Source organism: Cyanistes caeruleus, chromosome 1 (genome assembly GCF_971803275.1).
Source record: "Cyanistes caeruleus chromosome 1, bCyaCae1.hap1.1, whole genome shotgun sequence".
In the NCBI taxonomy this organism is placed as follows: Eukaryota; Metazoa; Chordata; class Aves; order Passeriformes; family Paridae; genus Cyanistes; species Cyanistes caeruleus.
The window spans coordinates 95,172,962-95,191,600 of NC_141701.1; the positions used below are offsets into that span (position 1 = coordinate 95,172,962).

At 36.7% G+C, this 18,639-nt stretch overlaps 1 protein-coding gene across 4 annotated transcripts in view; it reads left to right on the plus strand.

Annotated features, from left to right (window-relative positions):
• CTDP1 (CTD phosphatase 1) overlaps positions 1–18,639 on the plus strand; it is a 107,267-nt gene that overhangs the window by 29,182 nt on the left and 59,446 nt on the right. For 3 of the 4 annotated variants that reach the window (XM_086843056.1, XM_086843066.1, XM_086843047.1), the window contains exons 6-10: positions 1,974–2,064; positions 3,165–3,331; positions 4,896–5,972; positions 13,099–13,240; positions 15,487–15,717. In XM_086843056.1, coding sequence (XP_086699182.1) covers positions 1,974–2,064; positions 3,165–3,331; positions 4,896–5,972; positions 13,099–13,240; positions 15,487–15,717 — 1,708 coding nt within the window. Of the gene's footprint in view, positions 1–1,973; positions 2,065–3,164; positions 3,332–4,895; positions 5,973–13,098; positions 13,241–15,486; positions 15,718–15,841; positions 16,086–18,639 lie in introns of those variants that run through there. The other variant, XM_086843076.1, reaches the window with a different exon arrangement.

An 18,639-nucleotide genomic window follows, 5' to 3' on the forward strand; every position in this document is an offset into this window, starting at 1 on the left:
CATAATATTTTCTGTCCCCTGTCCAGCAGCAGAGAAGAGTGAGAGAGTGGCTTTGGTGGATGCCTGGTGTGTTAAAGAAAACAGATGGTGTATGATGAATGAAATGTTACCCACCTTTTCCCTGAGATGTGAAAATGTCAAATTGTTTGTTATATTGATTTAGTTGACTAGGGAACATCTAAAAGAAACCAAACAGTTTGACCTGGAAAGAATTTTCTAAAAAGAGAGCAGTGCTGTTTTCTGTGCTGTTACTCAGGTAGCTTAGCTTCAGATTCTCCTAAGGTGGGCTTGTATCTTTGCAGATGGATTTTTTGATGAGCTGTGTCCTCAGTGTATTTTTAGTTTAGCAAATTCATTCATTACTGTGAAGCTTTGGAATGCTACCTTATCTGTAATCCCTGGCAGCCAGGCTTTCTGCATTTGGACTTTTTTTAGTTCAACTTCATTTTTCTTATAGGGTCAGCTCGGCAACATTGCAACTGAGTGCCTCAGTGAAGTTTTGCCATGTAATCAGTACGCTTCTGTCTAATTCAATGTAGAGAGTTCCTGTGTATTCAGACAGTTAGCAGAAGAGAATTTTGTTGGGGAGAACAGCAACTTGTATGACAGCTTTTGTAGTTTGGCAAAGTATCTGTGTGTACAGCAATAAATCTGTGTAGCTAATTCTCTCAATTCATTATGCCTAGGTACTGCAAGGGTCTCACTACAGGGGATGATTCTACGAGTTTGCAGCAATTCTTAAGCATAGTCGGGTGAGTTAAGGTTGAACCTCTGTCCTTAACTCAGAATTTTCTTGCTTTTATGGGTTTTAAGTTATTCCAATTACACATCAGTATTAATTACATGCAGGATCAACTTTCAGAAGTGATGACTGATTTTTTTAGTTTTTTTAAAGCTTTGTTTTCCCACCTTAAGGTACTCTTGGGAGCTGGACTGTTAAAAGGACTTGAACATAAGTTCTGTGCAAGTGTGAGCTCCTTGAAAGAAAATTAAACTTGTTCCATGGAGTTTGTAGTCATTTTGGATTCTGTTTCTGATTATAATATGGCCATCATTTAAAGTAAAAGGCAGTAAAACTTGAAAAGATGGTTCCCAAGTAAGTATTGACTGCTTTGTATTATTCATAAGAATAATGAGAAGTTGATACTAACTTCAGTACAAATTCAGTACAACAAAAAATACAGGTTAGCATGTAGTATGCCAGTTTCTTTCTAAGCAACTAATATGGCTGTGATCTGTTCATGAAGGTAAACTTCATTATTGGAGACTAGGTTCAGAAGCATGTGCATGTGTGTTTGTACACCCAAGTCATCATTTTCCTAAATAGCACTTTATATTGCTTTAAGATCAGCTGGCACAGCTTCTGTTTTGGTTTTGGGGGTTTTGTTTATTTGTTTGTTTGTTTGAAAGAGCACAGTCAGAACCGTTACTTCTACTGGGCCTCAGTATTTCTAGAAGTCCCAGGATATATTCATTGTGTGTAAAGTATTGAAGTAGTTGTTAGAGGTACAACTTAAAACCTACAAATGCAAGAGCTCCGGCTGGAACTGTTCCTTAACTTCCTACTGTGCTTAAATATTGCAGCACATTGCCGACTCTTGTGAGACTTCTCTGCAGTCCCTAGGCATAATGAGCTAAGGAGAGCATTTAGCTTTAAAGTCCCAACTATAGAGAGATAAATGTAAGTTGCAAAAATCATGTATCTGTCACCTGCTGTATCTCTTTCAGCCTTAATAATTTGGCTGTCACAAATTCAGTTTTGTTGCCATCTTGAAAGAAAATTAGATGGAATTTTTAAATTAATCTCACTGAATTAGCTACAAATACTTGATCCACTGTTTCTCCCATCTTATCTCATGCCTTAAAATTGTCTGTTAAACTGCTGTTGCACGAATTAAAGTAGCAGAAGTATATAAAACATAAGCAAGGAACAAACATCTTGAACATAACTTTTTAATTTCTTCTTCCAAAAGGATTTTTGGACCCTGAAAAGAAGCTTTTTTCCCATCGGATATTGTCAAGGGATGAATGTATCGATCCATTTTCTAAAACTGGGAATCTTAGGTATGTATATGGGTTTTAGGCATTATACAAAACAGAACAGCAGAGGAGAAGACGCTAAATAAAATAAAAATTACTCCCTCTGCACTTAATGTGTTTATTTCCTTCTTTGTGTGCCTCTTAAATATCAACACCATCTCAGTAAAACTGGTGTGTTGGGCATTGCAGCATTCCTTCTACTTAAGGGGTTCTGTGGTAGCAGAGCAGTAAGTGTGATGCCATGGCATCATGTTTTTCACTTCTTATTCTTGTAATAACAACCATATTTTCACTTTATCTTGTGATCTTGTATATAGACTTTTATATTGTGGGGATTTTTTAATTAAACCAAAATTCTCAGAGTTTAATTCGTAATTGAATACCTAGTATTCTGGCTTTCAAATGTGCTAAAAGCACCTTCTGTTCCTAGTGTTTCTTGAAATTAGGTCATCTAGAGCCTTGAATTCATATTCTAGTCTAAATTCACATTCTGATCTTTTTCAGAGCATAAACCCAAGATTTTTTCTGAGACAGATATGTTTAATGCAACTTTATGAAATACTAAAAGTTACTCCCCCTCCACACCTGACTGTAGCAAATGAGAAGCTTTTTTCTTTTCTTGCTCTTTTTTTTTTTTTTAATGTGCTTCTTAAGTACTCTTCCTCCTAGGTGATGGGTGATGTCAGTACTTCTATTTCCTTTATCTTGGACTGAATGAATTTACTCTTTAAAAACTCTTCTTCTGTCTTTTACCTATCTATATATAGGTAGTGTATTTACCTTGTGGAAGTTGACTTTGGGCTGTTGGTTGACAAAAACCAGTGAAAACTAGAATGAAATGTTGTAATTGTTTGTTCTCGCAGAGATTTCTTGTTTTCTACCTTTAGCCTTTGGGCTGCAGATTTCAAAACAGCTGTTTCCTTTTTTTCCACTAACTGTAATTTGTTCAAAGCTTGTATTTTAAATTCCATAATTTTAATATTGCTGACTTTTTGTAAGTTTCTTTTGTAAGTTCCATGTTCTGCAGACATGTTCTTAATAAACCAGAGCATCAATAGAAATTGCTTTCATTACTATATAAATTTCTAAAACTAGCTTAATTTATCACCTATTTTGTCTCTTAGAGATCTCTTTCCTTGTGGAGATTCCATGGTTTGCATCATTGATGATAGAGAGGATGTTTGGAAGTTTGCACCCAATTTGATAACTGTGAAGAAATATGTATACTTTCAGGGGATAGGAGATATTAATGCACCTCCTGGATCAAGAGAAATGCAAATGAAGAAGAAAGGTGATAGATTGTTTTTAAACTGTGTTTATAACTTTGTTCACTTTTCAAACATGGCTGATGTAAGTCACTGAGATGGTCTTAGTAATATTGCAATGGTGCTCAGACGGGCAATCTCAGATTATTGAAGTTGACAGCACAAATGTGAGTAGCTTGGTAAAACTAGACTGTTTTTACTGTGAGAGTTCCTTTCAACCAGAGCAGAAGTGAAGGAGTAATAAATGTTGTGGCTCAGAGCTGACTTGACAATGCACCAAACTGTTCAAGAATATGTAGATGGGGACAGTTTCTCCATCACACCCCCATGTACAGCATGCTGACTTTTCTTCTCTATAGGTTTCACCTCTTCAGTCCCCTTCCTTGCCCTTGGGACTTGGAGGAATAGGTAATAAACTCTGTCCTCAACACACTGCTGGAAATTTATGTTGAAATCAGCTTGCTTCCCAGTCTGAATTGTGCTAATACAATTAGTGTGAATTTTTACCACCTAGTGAACATGGTGTTCTGGCATTTGACACAAGAACCTTATGTTCAGCAGGCTCAGCAGTGAACACACAATGAATTTAGAAAGTACGCATTACTAGATTGGGAATTATTTGGGGGAAAAATGTATTTGAAACACAATGTCATAAGAAAGAATTGTCAGGTTTTTTCCTGTTTAGCCAGGGGTTTGTATTTTTTTTAATTTAATACTTGTGACATTTCTCTCTTTCCCTTGTTGAAATAGAAGTGACCAATACAACAACAGAAATAGTATAATCAACCTGAATCGGGCCACTGTGGGCCACTGTGATGTGGGACCACTACACTTGACTCCTGTTGTTACTTGCTGTGCAGGAGCATGCACACAAAAGGGAGACAAAGTAGCATGATTTCACACAGCGTTCCAGTGAATGTTTGTGTGCAAAGTTTTGGAAGTCTGTGGTTTGTTTAATTGCATCTCTACTTCTGCAGACACATCCTAAAACTATTTTGCTGCTTTTGAGCATTACCCTTTTACTTGCATTCCAGTAGTCTTAAATTGAGCTTGAATGGCATATTTGTGTTGTAAAATACATGTATCTTTTCAAGGACTAAAATTGAGTTATTTTGTTGTGAAAATTAGGTAACATGAAAGATATAGCTGTTTATTTATAAAGTTCTTATACTGTAGTTCTGGATTAGGACTTTATGAAGCAAATTCTGCCGGTGTACCCCCATTCGTTTATTTTCATTGCTCTAAGTTGTAATCATAAAACTTACACTACAAGATAAATCTTTCAATGCTTGCAGAGTTAACAAATAATTACTTATGACCTGTGATATATAAGCAGCTTATTTTTTTTTCTTTACAACTTCCTTACAAAAGTAATGTTTGTTAGGTTTGACAGTCCTTTCTAGCAATCATTGACACCTAGAGAATTTTAATAACTTTCAAAAGCCTAGTGATCACTTCTAAGCATAATGAAATCTAAGTCCATGTGTAAATTCAGTGTTTAAGGTAAATGAAAATAAAATCTTGGTTAATATCAAAAAAAGACAAAAAAGGGAAAATATGTGTATGTTTTCTTTCTTGTCCATGTCTTAGCAAACAACTCTACAAAATCTGAGGCATTGGATTCGACAGTGATTTCAGCAAAAGATGTTGAAGAAATAAAGAATGTTATTTGTGTAGAAGAGCACAGTAACGGTCTCAAGAAAACTGCAAAGGACACTTGCACTGCAAATGGGAGTACTTCTGTAAGGAGTGAAACATCTGATGGGGATGTGAACTCTCATGATGAAGTTAATGCCCAAAACTCCTTAAATGATAGTCACAAAATGGACAGTGAGGTCACTGATGATTTGGCGAATACAAAAGATGCTCAGATTTTTTCAGAACAAGTTGATACAACAGTTACAGAGAAGCAGCAAACCCAAGAGAAGACAAATGACTTGGACTTTGAACTGTCTAGTGACAGTGAAAGTGATGATGGATTGGATACCAAAAAGTCATCCACTTCTGTATCAGATAGTGAGAATGAGGAAAAGAGAAGTTGGAAGAAATCTGAACAACCTCCACAGGATGAAAATTTGCAGCAGGAGAGTTGCACTGATGCGAGTGCGGAAAAGGATGGTCTGGTGAACCATTCTGAAAACACACAGTCTTTACCTAGTGAAAATATTCAGGACAAAATTGATCTTGAAGCACAAGAGGAAAGTGAACAGGAAAGCCTTTGTGATTTAGGAAATGGGTCTGGAGACAAGAAAGAAGCTGAAACAGAATCTCAGATTAGTGAACAGTCTGGAATTACAATGGGTGAGTCCTTAGACCAGAGCATGGAGGAAGAAGAGGAGGACGATGATACAGATGACGATGACCATTTAATATACCTCGAGGAGATACTTGTGCGAGTTCACACTGATTATTACACAAAGTATGATAAATACCTGAAAAAAGAGATTGAAGAAATTCCAGACATCAGAAAAATAGTACCAGAACTAAAAAGTAAAGTCTTGGCAGATGTAACCATAATATTTAGTGGACTTTACCCAACAAACTTCCCTATTGAAAAGACACGGGAACACTATCATGCCACAGCACTTGGAGCTAAAATTGTGAAGAATCTCGTACTGGGTGCTGATGATCCTGATAAGGCAACACATCTTATTGCTGCAAGGACAGGTAGGTATTTGAGCAGCTTTTAGTCTGTTAGAGTTCATGCATTGAGCTCTTTTATATAATCTACAGACTTTAATGTAGCTGAGATTAGAACTGAAATCAAAGGAAAGATTCTTCCTAAAAAAATTTAGCAGCCTTTTTAAAAGGATTGTTCTCTTATTTTTGCTCAAATGTGACTTTTAATTGTTAAAATTAGAACCCACTAAATATCCTCTGATGTAATGTGTCATGTCTCAGTTTTTTGTTAAGAATTGGTGATACTAATAGTCAAAGACTCAAAGTTGTTGAATATAAATTTTTAATATTTGTGTCAAAGAAAAGTTTAAGGTTGTCTTGCTATAAAGGTATAGCAGTCCTCTCTTTCTCAGTTTTTCAGATTCACCTCTCGTGGTTCAATTTCACTTGGTATGGAATTCAAACAAATTATTTTAAGAGACTGCTAATATCCTGCTGCTGCACTGTGCTTAGCCTGTAGTGTTTTGTCAAAAAGAAATGTAAGAGAGTTTTGCATAACTTCTAGGTTGTGTTTGACAAAGCTGCCTGTTTTTTCATAGCTGTGGATAGGAAATTTTCATAGCAAATGGATAGGAATGTACCATTGGTAGCTGCCATAGAGGAGATACCAGTCAGCAGCTCTGGCTTCTAGCACACTTTTTTTTTCGGTGCGCCCTGAAGGTTGGTTCCCTCATTGCTGACTTTTGGAAATTACATGGAATCTAAATACCTGATAGTCAAACCCATGAAATCCAAAAGTAAAAACTGCATGTTTTAAATTATCTGAAACTTACAGGTACTTTTAGAACATGCCAAAGCATGTCATAAACATACATGCATGTTCATGTCATAAACAAAGAAATACATTATCTGCCACCTACTGGATATTTTCTTTTTTGGCTGCTGTTCATGTGGAGTTTTAGTACATCAGAAGCAGCTTGGTTTCACTGGCTTGCATTTTAAAGAGAGGGTACTTTCCTCAAAAGTGTGTGTATTGAGAGGCCTTTAAGTTGTAAAAGCATATGATATAAATGGAGATAGACATTTTAGTAGTAAAAACAACCTAAAGCTCAGGAGATGGAATTAGATGCATTGAAATTAGCTGGGATTCTGGGTTGTGAATATGTGATAATTGCAGCAGTGAATGTGAAGTTTTGAAATCAATGGGTGCATCACTTGGGGACTCCATTGTTTTACCACAATTGCTGAACAGCTGTTAAAAACTTCATAAATAGTAATACTTATTTCAGCAAGAAATTATGCAAGTTCATCATACTTCATTGGAGACATAATAGCCATCAATATAAGAAATGTTTTTCCAATTTCAAAACTTAAAATGCTTCATTTCGAAGTTGCTTTGTTTGTCTTAAACTAGATGACTTCTGAATATAAATTGTGTGATGGGGTAAAATTGATAGGGTAAATATAAATGAGACCTAAAAATACATATATTTCTCTAGAGTGAAAAGTGTTGAAGAGCACATTAAGGTACACATCATGTGATAATGAGAAGCAGTTGAGTTTTTATTTGGGTTTTTTGGAATGTCCCATTTGAGGGTTCTGTGTTTATGTAAATGCATCTATGCATCCTTATGTTCTATTTTTATAAGTAAATTATTTGCCACTTCCACATTCTTAGTGAATCATACTAAAGTACATCTGAATATGAAAAACTATTTTGTTTTTATATTAAATTGCATATTGCGCTAATTCTAGATGAGGTAAATTGGAAGTCATTTCTGCCTAATGGGCAATGCCATTGTCATTTTTCATCATCACTTAATAATTATTTCTGTAACAATGACAATGAAATAGAAGGATTTAGAGTGAATAAAACTGTATTCTTCAATAACCCTTTGTAAGATCCTTGGATTGACTGGTTCTGTTTTTTGTGATGGGGTTTTGGGTTTTTTTCAACTTGAGGCTATTATTCTCGCCTCTGGAAGGTGGGAATAGTTGTGCTGCATTGTTCCAATTTCATGAAGGAAACTTCTTAATCAGAGATTTTAAGGATATAAATTTTGTCCTGTCACAGCTGCATTTGTGCTAATTCATCTGTCAATGTGATTTTCATAGTGATTCTTTATGGTTAGAGAGGAAATTTTTACAAGCTTCCTCCTGACAATAAGCCATACAAACATTGTATCTTTGGCTCCCATGGCAAAAATCTGAAGCACTGCTTGATGTCTAATTGCTGGTGAAAAGGGGGAACAAAAGCATGTCCCTTCTTGAGTTTTATTCAGAAGTCAGTGACATGAGACCAGGCAACATTGTTATCTGTACTTTTATCTTATTTTTTCTTTTTTTAATGTGTTTGTGAAAAGTGATTCTAAAGCACCTTTTAGTTCAAAGTCTTTCTGGGTGACACCATTAACAGCGGCAGACTTGGGACTCTGACAAGCAGCTGAATGTGTATGTTTACTTTGCACTAGCTGAGATGTAAGGAAAGCCACATACTTGATCTGCAGCAGTGCTTGGGGGTAAATCCTATTAGCTTTATCTTTTTGAAGTCAAAGGAAGAATTTGGCAGAGGAAGTAAAAGGGAAGAAGTCAGTGTGAAACAAGAGTTACCCCTTAGGTGTGGTAGTGATGGGGTTTCCCCTGCAAAGTGACTTCATCATAGCTTGGTGCACTGACATGAGCAGCTACTGAGAAACATTTTAGGTTGTTTTTACAGCATTCTTCCCAACATGTTAGAGTAAATAATTTAAATTTCTTTTATTCTTTATATATACTATTCTCTTTCTCTGCAGATAGGCTGTTTCCCTGTAGACACAGGTACTCTGAATTCTGAAATTAAATAAATCCTTGTTCTTGAAAAAAAGTAGGACTTTTTTCATTATATAGGGCAGAAAATACTGTCTGCTGTATTACTGAATTACTGTAAAATACTGGATCTTTGCATCATCTAATCAGCTTTCATAAATCTGAGTGACTGAGAAAAGGCTATCCTATAGTCCTTTCCGCTTGTCCATGGGCTACATAAATCTTGTTTCAGTTTTTGAAACATCTGCTGTTTGCTTTAAGCATCAGTAAACTGCACTATGAGTTTTTATAGCTGTGTACACACTTGGCTAAGCAGTTATCACACTGTTTCATAAATCTTATGTTCCTTCCTGAACAGATGAAAGACACTGTAGTTGATTCTTGTATTGAGTTTTTGCTGGTGGAGCAGATAGAGCTATTCAGATCTCTCAAAAATTATTGTAGTGTGTTAGGAATGGAAATACATCCATTTAGGCCCCAGATTTTTCTTTTATTTTTCAAAATATACTTGAGTCCATGCCATTTCCTATGCCTGTGGTGTGTCAACAGAGCTTTTTCCCTGAAAAGTATGTTCAAGGGCTGAGTCTTTTTTAAAAAAAATGGGTTAAGCATTGCTCTAAACTTGGCCACTGAGCAGGTAAGCCTGTTGCTTTTGTTGGTAAAGCACAGTGCAGAGTTAAATCTGAACTTTAGGCATAGCTTCAGAGCAGCACATCTGTCACTTGTTTCAGGTTGGTGTTTTTGTAGAAGAGCTTCAGGATTTGATCAAGATCTGTATATAAAGATTATCTGAAGAGAAAGAAACTTTTAGTGGTCATATTTCCCGAGTAATGTCTGGTTGCAAACTGCAATAAGGATATGTTGATTTTGGAGTGAGGAATCAGGAGAGAGTTCTGCAAGCGCTGATGGTGATTTCTCCCCATCATGTGCTTTGATTAGTCCTGGCACAGCCTTGAGCACTTGCAGAGTTCCTCATGGGTGAGATTGAATCAGAGGCCACAGTTGGCTGATCACTGTTTTCAGCAAGTTCAGAAGCAGAATCGATGAGCACCTTCCCCAGCTTTGAAAATAACATTTTCTGATACTGTCTGCTTCAGACTGTATCCATCAGAGTAGATGTGATGAATTTGGCCCCGGTTTCTTCATGTGGAAAACCTTCTCTACCTTTTAAACTTTTTGGAACAACTTTAGAATTTGAAGTAGGGAAAGGTGATTAGATGGCAATAATGCAAAAAAGGTGGTCTGGAAAATCAGTTTTTCTCTAAGTGATTTTCAGCTTAGCTGAGTAATTCGGATGTTTTTAGCTGTGACAGAAGTACTGTTGCTTGGATGGATTAAAATATTTTTGCTGTTTTGTCTTAACAAGCATAATTCAAAAAGAAGTTAAACTGGGGAGAAGAGACAGCAAACATTATCATAGTGCTATTTCTCCTCCCAGTTCAATTTGGTGTTTCACCAAATGTTGCTTTAAGTACATTATACATGTGAAATCTTCATTTGTGAAGATGTCAGCTAGAAATAGGAAGGCCTCCCCAAGAGGACACAGTTGTGTTCTCTCATGCAGTTTTCAGTATGCTGGAGCGTGCAATAGGCTGCTGCACTTTAGAAAGGGGTAGGAGGCAGAAAACCTTGATGTCATGGAGGTGAGAAAGGTAAGACTTTTGACTCTTGGGAGGTGGGTTTGGTTACACACAAGTCTGCGTTACCAGCTTTCACAGAATCTTAGAACATGTAGGTTGTTAGGGACCTTAAAGGCCATCTAGTTTCAGTAGCAATTTCATACAAAATTGTGCTATTTTGGCTTTCATGTTTAAGTTTTCTGTCACAATCCTGTCAGCTAGAAGAATTTACATAGCTCCTCAGTATACATCCAGCATGAAACCAATCACATATGTGTGAATGCACAGTGTGAGGGTGGGGAGGAAGGAGTAGCAAGATGAAACACCTGATATCAGTGCAGAAACATGAGTGTGAAAAACAGTTGGAGAAGCCCATCTCCTCATGTAACTTCACAGATTTAACATGAGGTGAAGGTGAAATTTTACAGTTTTGTCACTGTTTCCCTGATGAAGTCCAAAAGGAGCAGCATAGTCCCATCTATCCAACAGCATCACCAGCTCTGATTAACTGTTGTGTGTGCTCACTGGTGAAACCAGTGCTGTTGTGTGTGGTATTGAGTCAGCTCCAGAGCTGTTATGTTCAGGACAGTATTGCTAGTTGTGTCTGATATTTGATTCAGTATCTAATACCTGGATCAGGTACCTAAACTTCTACTAGACTTCTTGCTCTTGTTGCTTTTTTTTGCTCTATGCTTATGAACCTGATTTTAGCATCCTCTTTGTAACAGCAGTCTTCTTACTGGTTTGTTCCTTTTCTCCTTTATTCTCAAAAGAAAGCAATGTCCAAGCTAAGCCTTAAGCTCCTTCAATCTTTTTTTTCCCAGATCTCTTAAACTGATTCTCTTTCAGAACCTTTGCTTTATTTCCTCAAATATACCATGTTTATAAATTAACTACAGCTTTATACATAACTGTTTCTGACTGCAGGTATTTCTACAATTCCTATTGAGGTTAATTAAATATTAATAATACCTCCAGTCAAAGCTCCTTCTGGCACTGTAAACTGGCTTATTTCCAGAACATGTTGCATTAAATTTCTCTCAGTTGCTTTTGTAAGTGGTAATTAATGGGAAAACAGATTTCTTAAATCAGGGCATGTATGATTTCGGGGAGTACATTTACCTCCCTCCCTTATTAGGGTTTTATGTTTTAGCCAGTTAAAACCTCTTGAACGGCAAAGGTGTGCTAGGTTTAGCGCTGTTTCAGTTCTAAAATTATTTTCACTTTAAATTAACTTTCTTTTTTCCAATGATACTAGTGTGGAGTAAAGCTTTATATGTTTAGTTCTTACATCTCGAACTGTGCAATTGGTTGCATTTACAGCTGAGAGAAGAAATGTATTTGTGCACACAACATTTTTTGTCTGTTAATCTAAATCCAAGAAAAAACATATGTGTATCTAGAGAAAAATGTAGCCCTGCTCCTGTATGCCATTGGGGTTGGGGGGATGAAGAGTAGGGAAATAGAGGCTTCCAGCAGTTTGATAAAGGACAATTATCTTCTGCCCTTTCTGTTTGTTTAGTCTTTTTATCTTACAGATGTGTTAAACTGAGCTGTCTAACCAGCTGGTTAGGTCAATCCTCAAGTGCATTTCAGTTCATCTGTCTTCCCCAGTTGATTGTAGTTCAGGTTGTACAAAGGGTATTAAATATTTGAGATTAGCTGCTTCATCTCATCTTCAAATTATGTGGAGAAGTATGGGTACAAGATTTTCATTTAAACTGAAACAAGTAAAATCAGATTGTTAAATCACACTCATGAAGATGAAACTCCAGGGAACTGTGATGAAAACATCAAATTAATTTACTGTTCTTGCTTCCTTGTCAGAATTGTTCTGAAACTTTTTTTTTTTTTTTCCTTTCTGGAGGCTTCATTGTTCCCACATGTGTGAAAACAGACAAGGGCTTATATTTTTAGTATTATTATATTTTACTTTGTTTCATTAGCTGTTGCTAACTCACTAGTGTTAATGGTTTTTTCCCTGATTCACCTTCCCATCCCACTGGGGTGCTTGGAGGGGTCAACGAGTGCCTGGGGTTAAACCACAGCACTGATTTTGGTGCTTTTTGGCAGATTTATAGCAACTTTACTGAGTTTCTCTCTTGTTCTGGTATCCCGAGAGGGTAGAATTTGAGATCACCTGCTACTTGCAAGCTGCACTGTTGATGGTTTCACATCAGGCATGTCAGCCTGCCATGTTTAACTTCACATTCCTTGTTCCTGTTTCAGTACAAAGGAATTCTGGCTGCTTTGCCTCCACTTCTGGTATGTGGAGGTTGAGTGGGTGACAGCTTGTTAAGAAGTAGCATGTTATATGAACAGGGGACCATGTGTAAAAAAGTTAATATGATAAGTTAGTCAGGCTTCAACAGCATTGAAAAGCTGCTTCTTCTAGGACTGCTAACAAATATAAGTGAAGGAGACGTTATACAAGAGTGCACTTGTTGCTTGTTGGGCTAACATGCAGAGAAGATGCAGAGATTTTCTGTTTAAAACTAAGTGGGCTCCTTTTGTGGTGCCAATTCTTCAGAAAGTTACCTTCACCTAGCTTGAGTCTGAGGTACTGCATCTCATTTAGATTCTCACTTTTATTAGCTGTGATTGTTTTCTTTTGTTGCATTGGGGAGGAGTGTTGCTTTTTTGTTGTTTGTTTTTTTTTCAATTGATGACAAAATGTTCTCTAGTTTTAACTACACACTAGTTTATATTTTGTGTTTGTGGGAACACTGTTATTTTTGATTCTGTAATAGGCACAGAAAAAGTAAGGCAAGCTCAGGACTGCAAGGATCTCCATGTTGTAAACCCTGATTGGCTGTGGAGCTGCCTGGAGCGCTGGGACAAGGTTGAGGAACAGCTCTTTCCCTTAAAGGATGACTACATCAAAACACACAGGTAAGTGCTATTCCTTGAGGCAATAGGGGCCATGAAGACAGATTATTCGTATAGTCATGCTGATTTATTAATAAATTGGTTTCTGACAAGTTCAGAATGGACATGCAATGCTTATGGATTCTATGGAAGAGCTCCCTGTTTTTGTCCAGGTTTTTTTTGCTTAAACTGAGTACTATCAAGGGATCAGAAGGCAGTTTATTAACTAGTACAGTCAGGAGAAAACTGACTGTAACAGTTGCAATAACATTAGTTTCTTGAGCAGTTACAGTTGTTACTCTTTTAATTTGGAGAAGTTGCCCTTTTCAGTTCATCCCTACGCTAACACAGGGAATGCCATCAAGGCACGGGATCATTCATGTTGCCAAAAAATATACATACTTAGACTATGTGAAGAACTAGTAAAGTATGGCATTTTTGGTGAAATTTGGTAGTGATGAGAAAGAGAGAAACAGAAAAATGCCATAGGAAATTCTAAGAATTGGAAGGCATGAAGATAGGAGCAAAAACTGGAAGAAAGGAAGTAGTGAGAGGTGGTTTTGGGATGATAAGAAAGTGCTGAAAGAGAAAAGGTAAAAAATAATCAGTGCATTAGGGTGACAGTAAATAGAAGAGGCAGGCAAAAACATTATCAGCAAAGAGGAAGTTGGACAGCTATCAGTTAACAGTCCCCTGCAGGATAGTGGCATGGCTAAAGTAACTCAAGACAAGGTACTGCCAAGCCAGCTTGAAACATCTTGCAAGCCTAACAGAGGATCTTCCACATTCAGATTGGAAGGAGCACAGCATAATTAAACTGATACTGGTGGGATTGACTGTAATAGAGATTTACTTTCTACATACAAGATGCCCTTTGAAGATACCAAAAGAGGGAAACATGTGGAAGTGAGGGCATTCATCAAATGTGATACTAGGTTGAGACATAGGATCCCTATAAGTTAGGAAAAGACATGTAGCCTGCTTATGGCTTGACTAGGATATTTAGTCTTTAAAAAATACTATCAGATGTTTTTTAATCAAACTTTGGAATATTTGCACGGGATGCTTAATTTGTCTCAGAGACCTGGCACTGCTAAGTTTGCAGTTGAAACCTGGCTTGTGAACATTGTTTTTTGATGTCTAGATGAATGTTAATCTTCCTCCCTCTATTAATTTACTCTTCCATTTTACAGAAACATGATAATTTTACCTATTTCTGTGTTTCAAATACAGTATATCTTAACTTCATATTTTCCCCCACCCAAGCTTCAGTTGGCAAGATATCTATCTTAATGCAAATACTTTAACCCAAAACATGCAAAAGTTTCCAAACTTTGGAAGAGATTTTCTCCTTAATGAAGCTGCTTGAAATAGTGATTACAAGTCCAAAGCACTTACAAACTGGGGGAGGGGAGAAGTCTGAGAAAACATTTGCATGTAAAATAAACTTAAGATAGCAAGAAAAGAATAGGTAAACTTGGAATTGGTTTGCTGTGTAACTGCTACAAAACTACTTCAGAAACATCCATAAAAGCATCTGGTAAAAACTCCAGTTTTGTGTCGCTTCTAATATTTGTTACAAATTAAATTAATCTTTTTTTTAACATATTATTGCTTTCATGGAGCATAACATGGCTGTTACATTCAATGATTTTTTTAAAAGTATTCCATTTGCTTGCCTTTTTTTTGTGACACTTCATCATAATTGGATATATAATAATCCCATAATTGTGAGTCCTGCAGACTGATTTCTGAATCTTTCTGCTGACACTTCTAAAGTTATGTTTTCATAATGCAGCAGGGTGATCATAGGCAGTTCAGTGTTTTAAAAAATCAGTTAGGATGATTTGCAAGTTAATACTATGTGTTTAATTTCTGTCAGAGCAAATTTGGAGAGCAAATAGAAAGATTGATACAACAGCCTACTTTTCTCTTTATTGCATATATGTAGATTATCATCTTGCTATGCTAATTTTGCTGTTGTTACTACCTGGAAGTCATTTCAGTAACTTAGTGTTTAGTCCATTTTTAAGACACACTTATTAATATTTTAGTAATTTAAACATGACATTATCTTGTATTTGCAGTTTTCTGTTTTAAATTCAGTGAGACTTTAATGAGGTGGAGGAAAAGAAATGTTTCTTTAGAGATTTTCCAAACCATCTCCCTCTTCTGCTTTAGAAGAAAATAAAATGATCGTTTTTTACATTCTGGTTAGATAGCTCATTTAAATTTCTAATGCAGTTTTTTTTCTGAACTCTGTCTAACAGAGAAAATAGCCCTGCCACATTTCCTGATACACCCAGCACATTTCAGACAGCTCTGTTTCACCCAACACCCATCCATCCGAAGTCTCAACCTGGTCCTGAAGTTCGGATTTATGATCCTAACACTGGAAAGCTGATCAGGAAGGGCGCACAGACATCTGGGCAGCCAATGTACATCCAGTCTCCAGCTCCTCCCATCACCTTGCCAGTCCATGGTGAACACTCATCCTTCAGGTACCTAAAGCATAGCTAAGAGTGATGTTATCTTCATTTTTAGGTTCTGTAGTAAATCGTACTCTCGTTATCCTTCCATTTGATCAAATTGGCATTTTTGCTTTACTTTGTTTGCTTTCTCAAGAGCCAAGAAAAGGAGCAAAAGTGAATAATCAGCTGAAGTGAAGTCAAAGTGCTACCATTCCAGGTGCTTTTTGTGCCTTACTGAAGCAGAGCTGGAAACCTCAAACCAAATAAATTCAGCGTGTAGTTTTGTGTAGTCTAAAGAATGTTACAGTAGCTGATCTCTGAAGTGAGGCAGCTTGATGTTTCTTAATGGGTCTTAGAATACTGGATTGGTTTTTATTAATAAAATATACCTGATAACATTTGGTTCTTGTTTATAAAATTTTCCTCTTCACCTAATTCCTTCAAATGGGGCATTAACTTTGAGGAATATCTGAAGTGATAGAAGAGGTGTGTAGCTGACTGAGCATTGTGAAATAAGGCCATATGGCTGAGTGCTTGTTACTAATCCTTAGACCACTAAGTCAAGACACAAATTCTGGAGGAGGGAGAGGCAGTCTGCTTTTTGAAGTACAAAGGCTAGTATCTATCTGGACTTTTGTCACAATTTGTGTTAAGCCTCAAAAACACCCCTTGTCTCTTAAGGATGTGTAAAATATCTAGAATTCATCCCCAGTTATCGAAACAAAAGTGCTGACTTTCTGGAATTCTAACAAGCTTAGCAATGCTTGTTCATTCCAATGGTAAAGTATCCAGTTAAAGGCAAAGCTTTTCTTTGTAAGTGTGATCAACATTCCCTTGCACAATGTGATCAGAGTACAGCAGTTGTTACAAAGCAGTTCAGTTTTCAAAAAATATAAATCACAGCTATAAATGCAGATTTTTTACCTTTCTTCTCCCTTTCCTGCCACTTCAGCAGTGTTACCACTTGTAAAGATTTAGTATAGTAGTGTAGCCTTTTACATTTCCACTCTTTGCTGTTAAAAATTTCAGCCCGTTTTCTTCCAATTGTTATCTGTTTGTAGCCTTTTTCTTATTTCAACTTTCCTGTTGTCAACACAGGTTTTTTGTGTCTCTCTTGTTTGTGAAGATGTCCTGTTTTCGCTTCCTTTTTAACTGTGTCTTTTAAAGTCTGGATTGGTTTAAAGTCTGGTTTAGTTTACTATGACATGGTAAATGAGCATTAGAAACTTGAAATGATCAAGAGACAGCACGTATCTGGAGAGGAGCTGAAAAGTTTTTGGGTTTTTTGGTTAGTTATTGTGGAAAGGAATTTTTCTAGAAATAAAACTCGGAATGTTTTACCTGTGTAAATTGTCATGACACTTGTAAGGTGCTCCAGTATGATGAGTTTTGCTGCTATTAATACATCATTGAATGCTTCCAGAATAGTAGGTTTTAATGGTTTCCCTACCTTTGTCAACAGCTTGATAAAGAGTTTTTCCACACCTAAGCCTATTTTTCCTTAATGCTGAAGTGCTTCTTAATTTGAGTTTTCTTATTAAAAAGGAGAGAAATATACTTCAGCTGTCCTCTGAGTTTCATAGAGCTTCAGACAGGTTTTGAGGGTGAAGTGAGGCTGTCTCTCCTTTCTACTCTCCCTACTTTTATTTCAATTCAGTGGGGTTTTTTTGTGACTGCCAGTGCTCAGAATTGACATATTTTAATCTGACTGTGAATCCAATTACTCAGTGCTGCAACTTTTCCCCACAACTAAACAGCTGTAAGAAAAGAGATAAGCATAAAGGTCTATGCTGAAAAAAAATATTTTTATTCTCATTTCCTGTTGGTTTGGTTGTAATGGTGAAGTTTGTGACCTGTAAACTCTAATCTCTCAATTGGGACATATCTCTATTCCTCAGAGCAGTTCCACCTTCTTGAGTTAGGATCCTGAAGAGTGTTTTGGCAAAATCTAGGAGAAAAGTAAAATAGTGTTTAAATACCACAGTGCAGACAGGGCAGGAAGGCTGTGAAGAAGAAACAAAAAGCCGAATAGAAACAGCTTTGCTGTGTCTTCACTGAGGAAGAGCTGAGGCAATACTGTGAGCTTTATCTTAACACATGCATCAATGATTGCTTTTTGAAAAAGCTTCACATCCACTTTAAAATTTTATATAATACTTGTCTTAAGAGAAAGCTACATTAGTGCAGCAATTTATAGGTAGAGAACAATGTATTTTGTGGCTTGACAGACTTAATGTGTTCCCTGGTTCACATTCTACAGAAAGAGGGGAATATTTGTAACTAAGCCATGGTTTTTAAGCAGAGTTCAAGTTGTTGGCACTCACAACTGCTCCTGTTGTGGGTGGATGTAGTCAAAGCCTCCAATAATTTTCTTTGATAGTTTCTCAAATCTTCATACAGTTCTGAATTTCAGATAGTGGGAAACAGAATTGCACTGTTGTGAGTGGAAGCTCTTGGGGACATTGTAGCTGCATGTTGCATAGCAATGGTTCTTGGTGTCTTATAGACCGCCTTGTGCTTAGGAGAGAGCCTCTTCCTTGGAGGGCTCTTTATTGCAAAGGGCTTCAAGTTACCTGAATACCATTTCATAAGAACTATTTCAGTTCTCACTGTGTTGGATTTCAGCAGTTTTAGTTTCTTTCTGGGATTCAACTTGAAATATAATTTAAAATTTTAAAAATTATTTTAAAATTTTAATTTAAAATTTTAAAAAAACAAAGTTTAAATTTGTACATCCAATTTGCAGTGAAACTGTCACCAGTGAATTACAGATGGTTCAGTTAATATAGTCAACATTTCAAGCAACAGGTCTTACCATTGTGCTCAGTCTGATACTTGAGCATCTGCTTTTTTATCATGGCTGTTGCAGCTCATGTGGAGGAGTGAAAAAAGTTTGCAGCTGTAGTAGAAGGAAACTAAATGCAGTGCTGCTTGGGGGCTGCTGGGTACCAG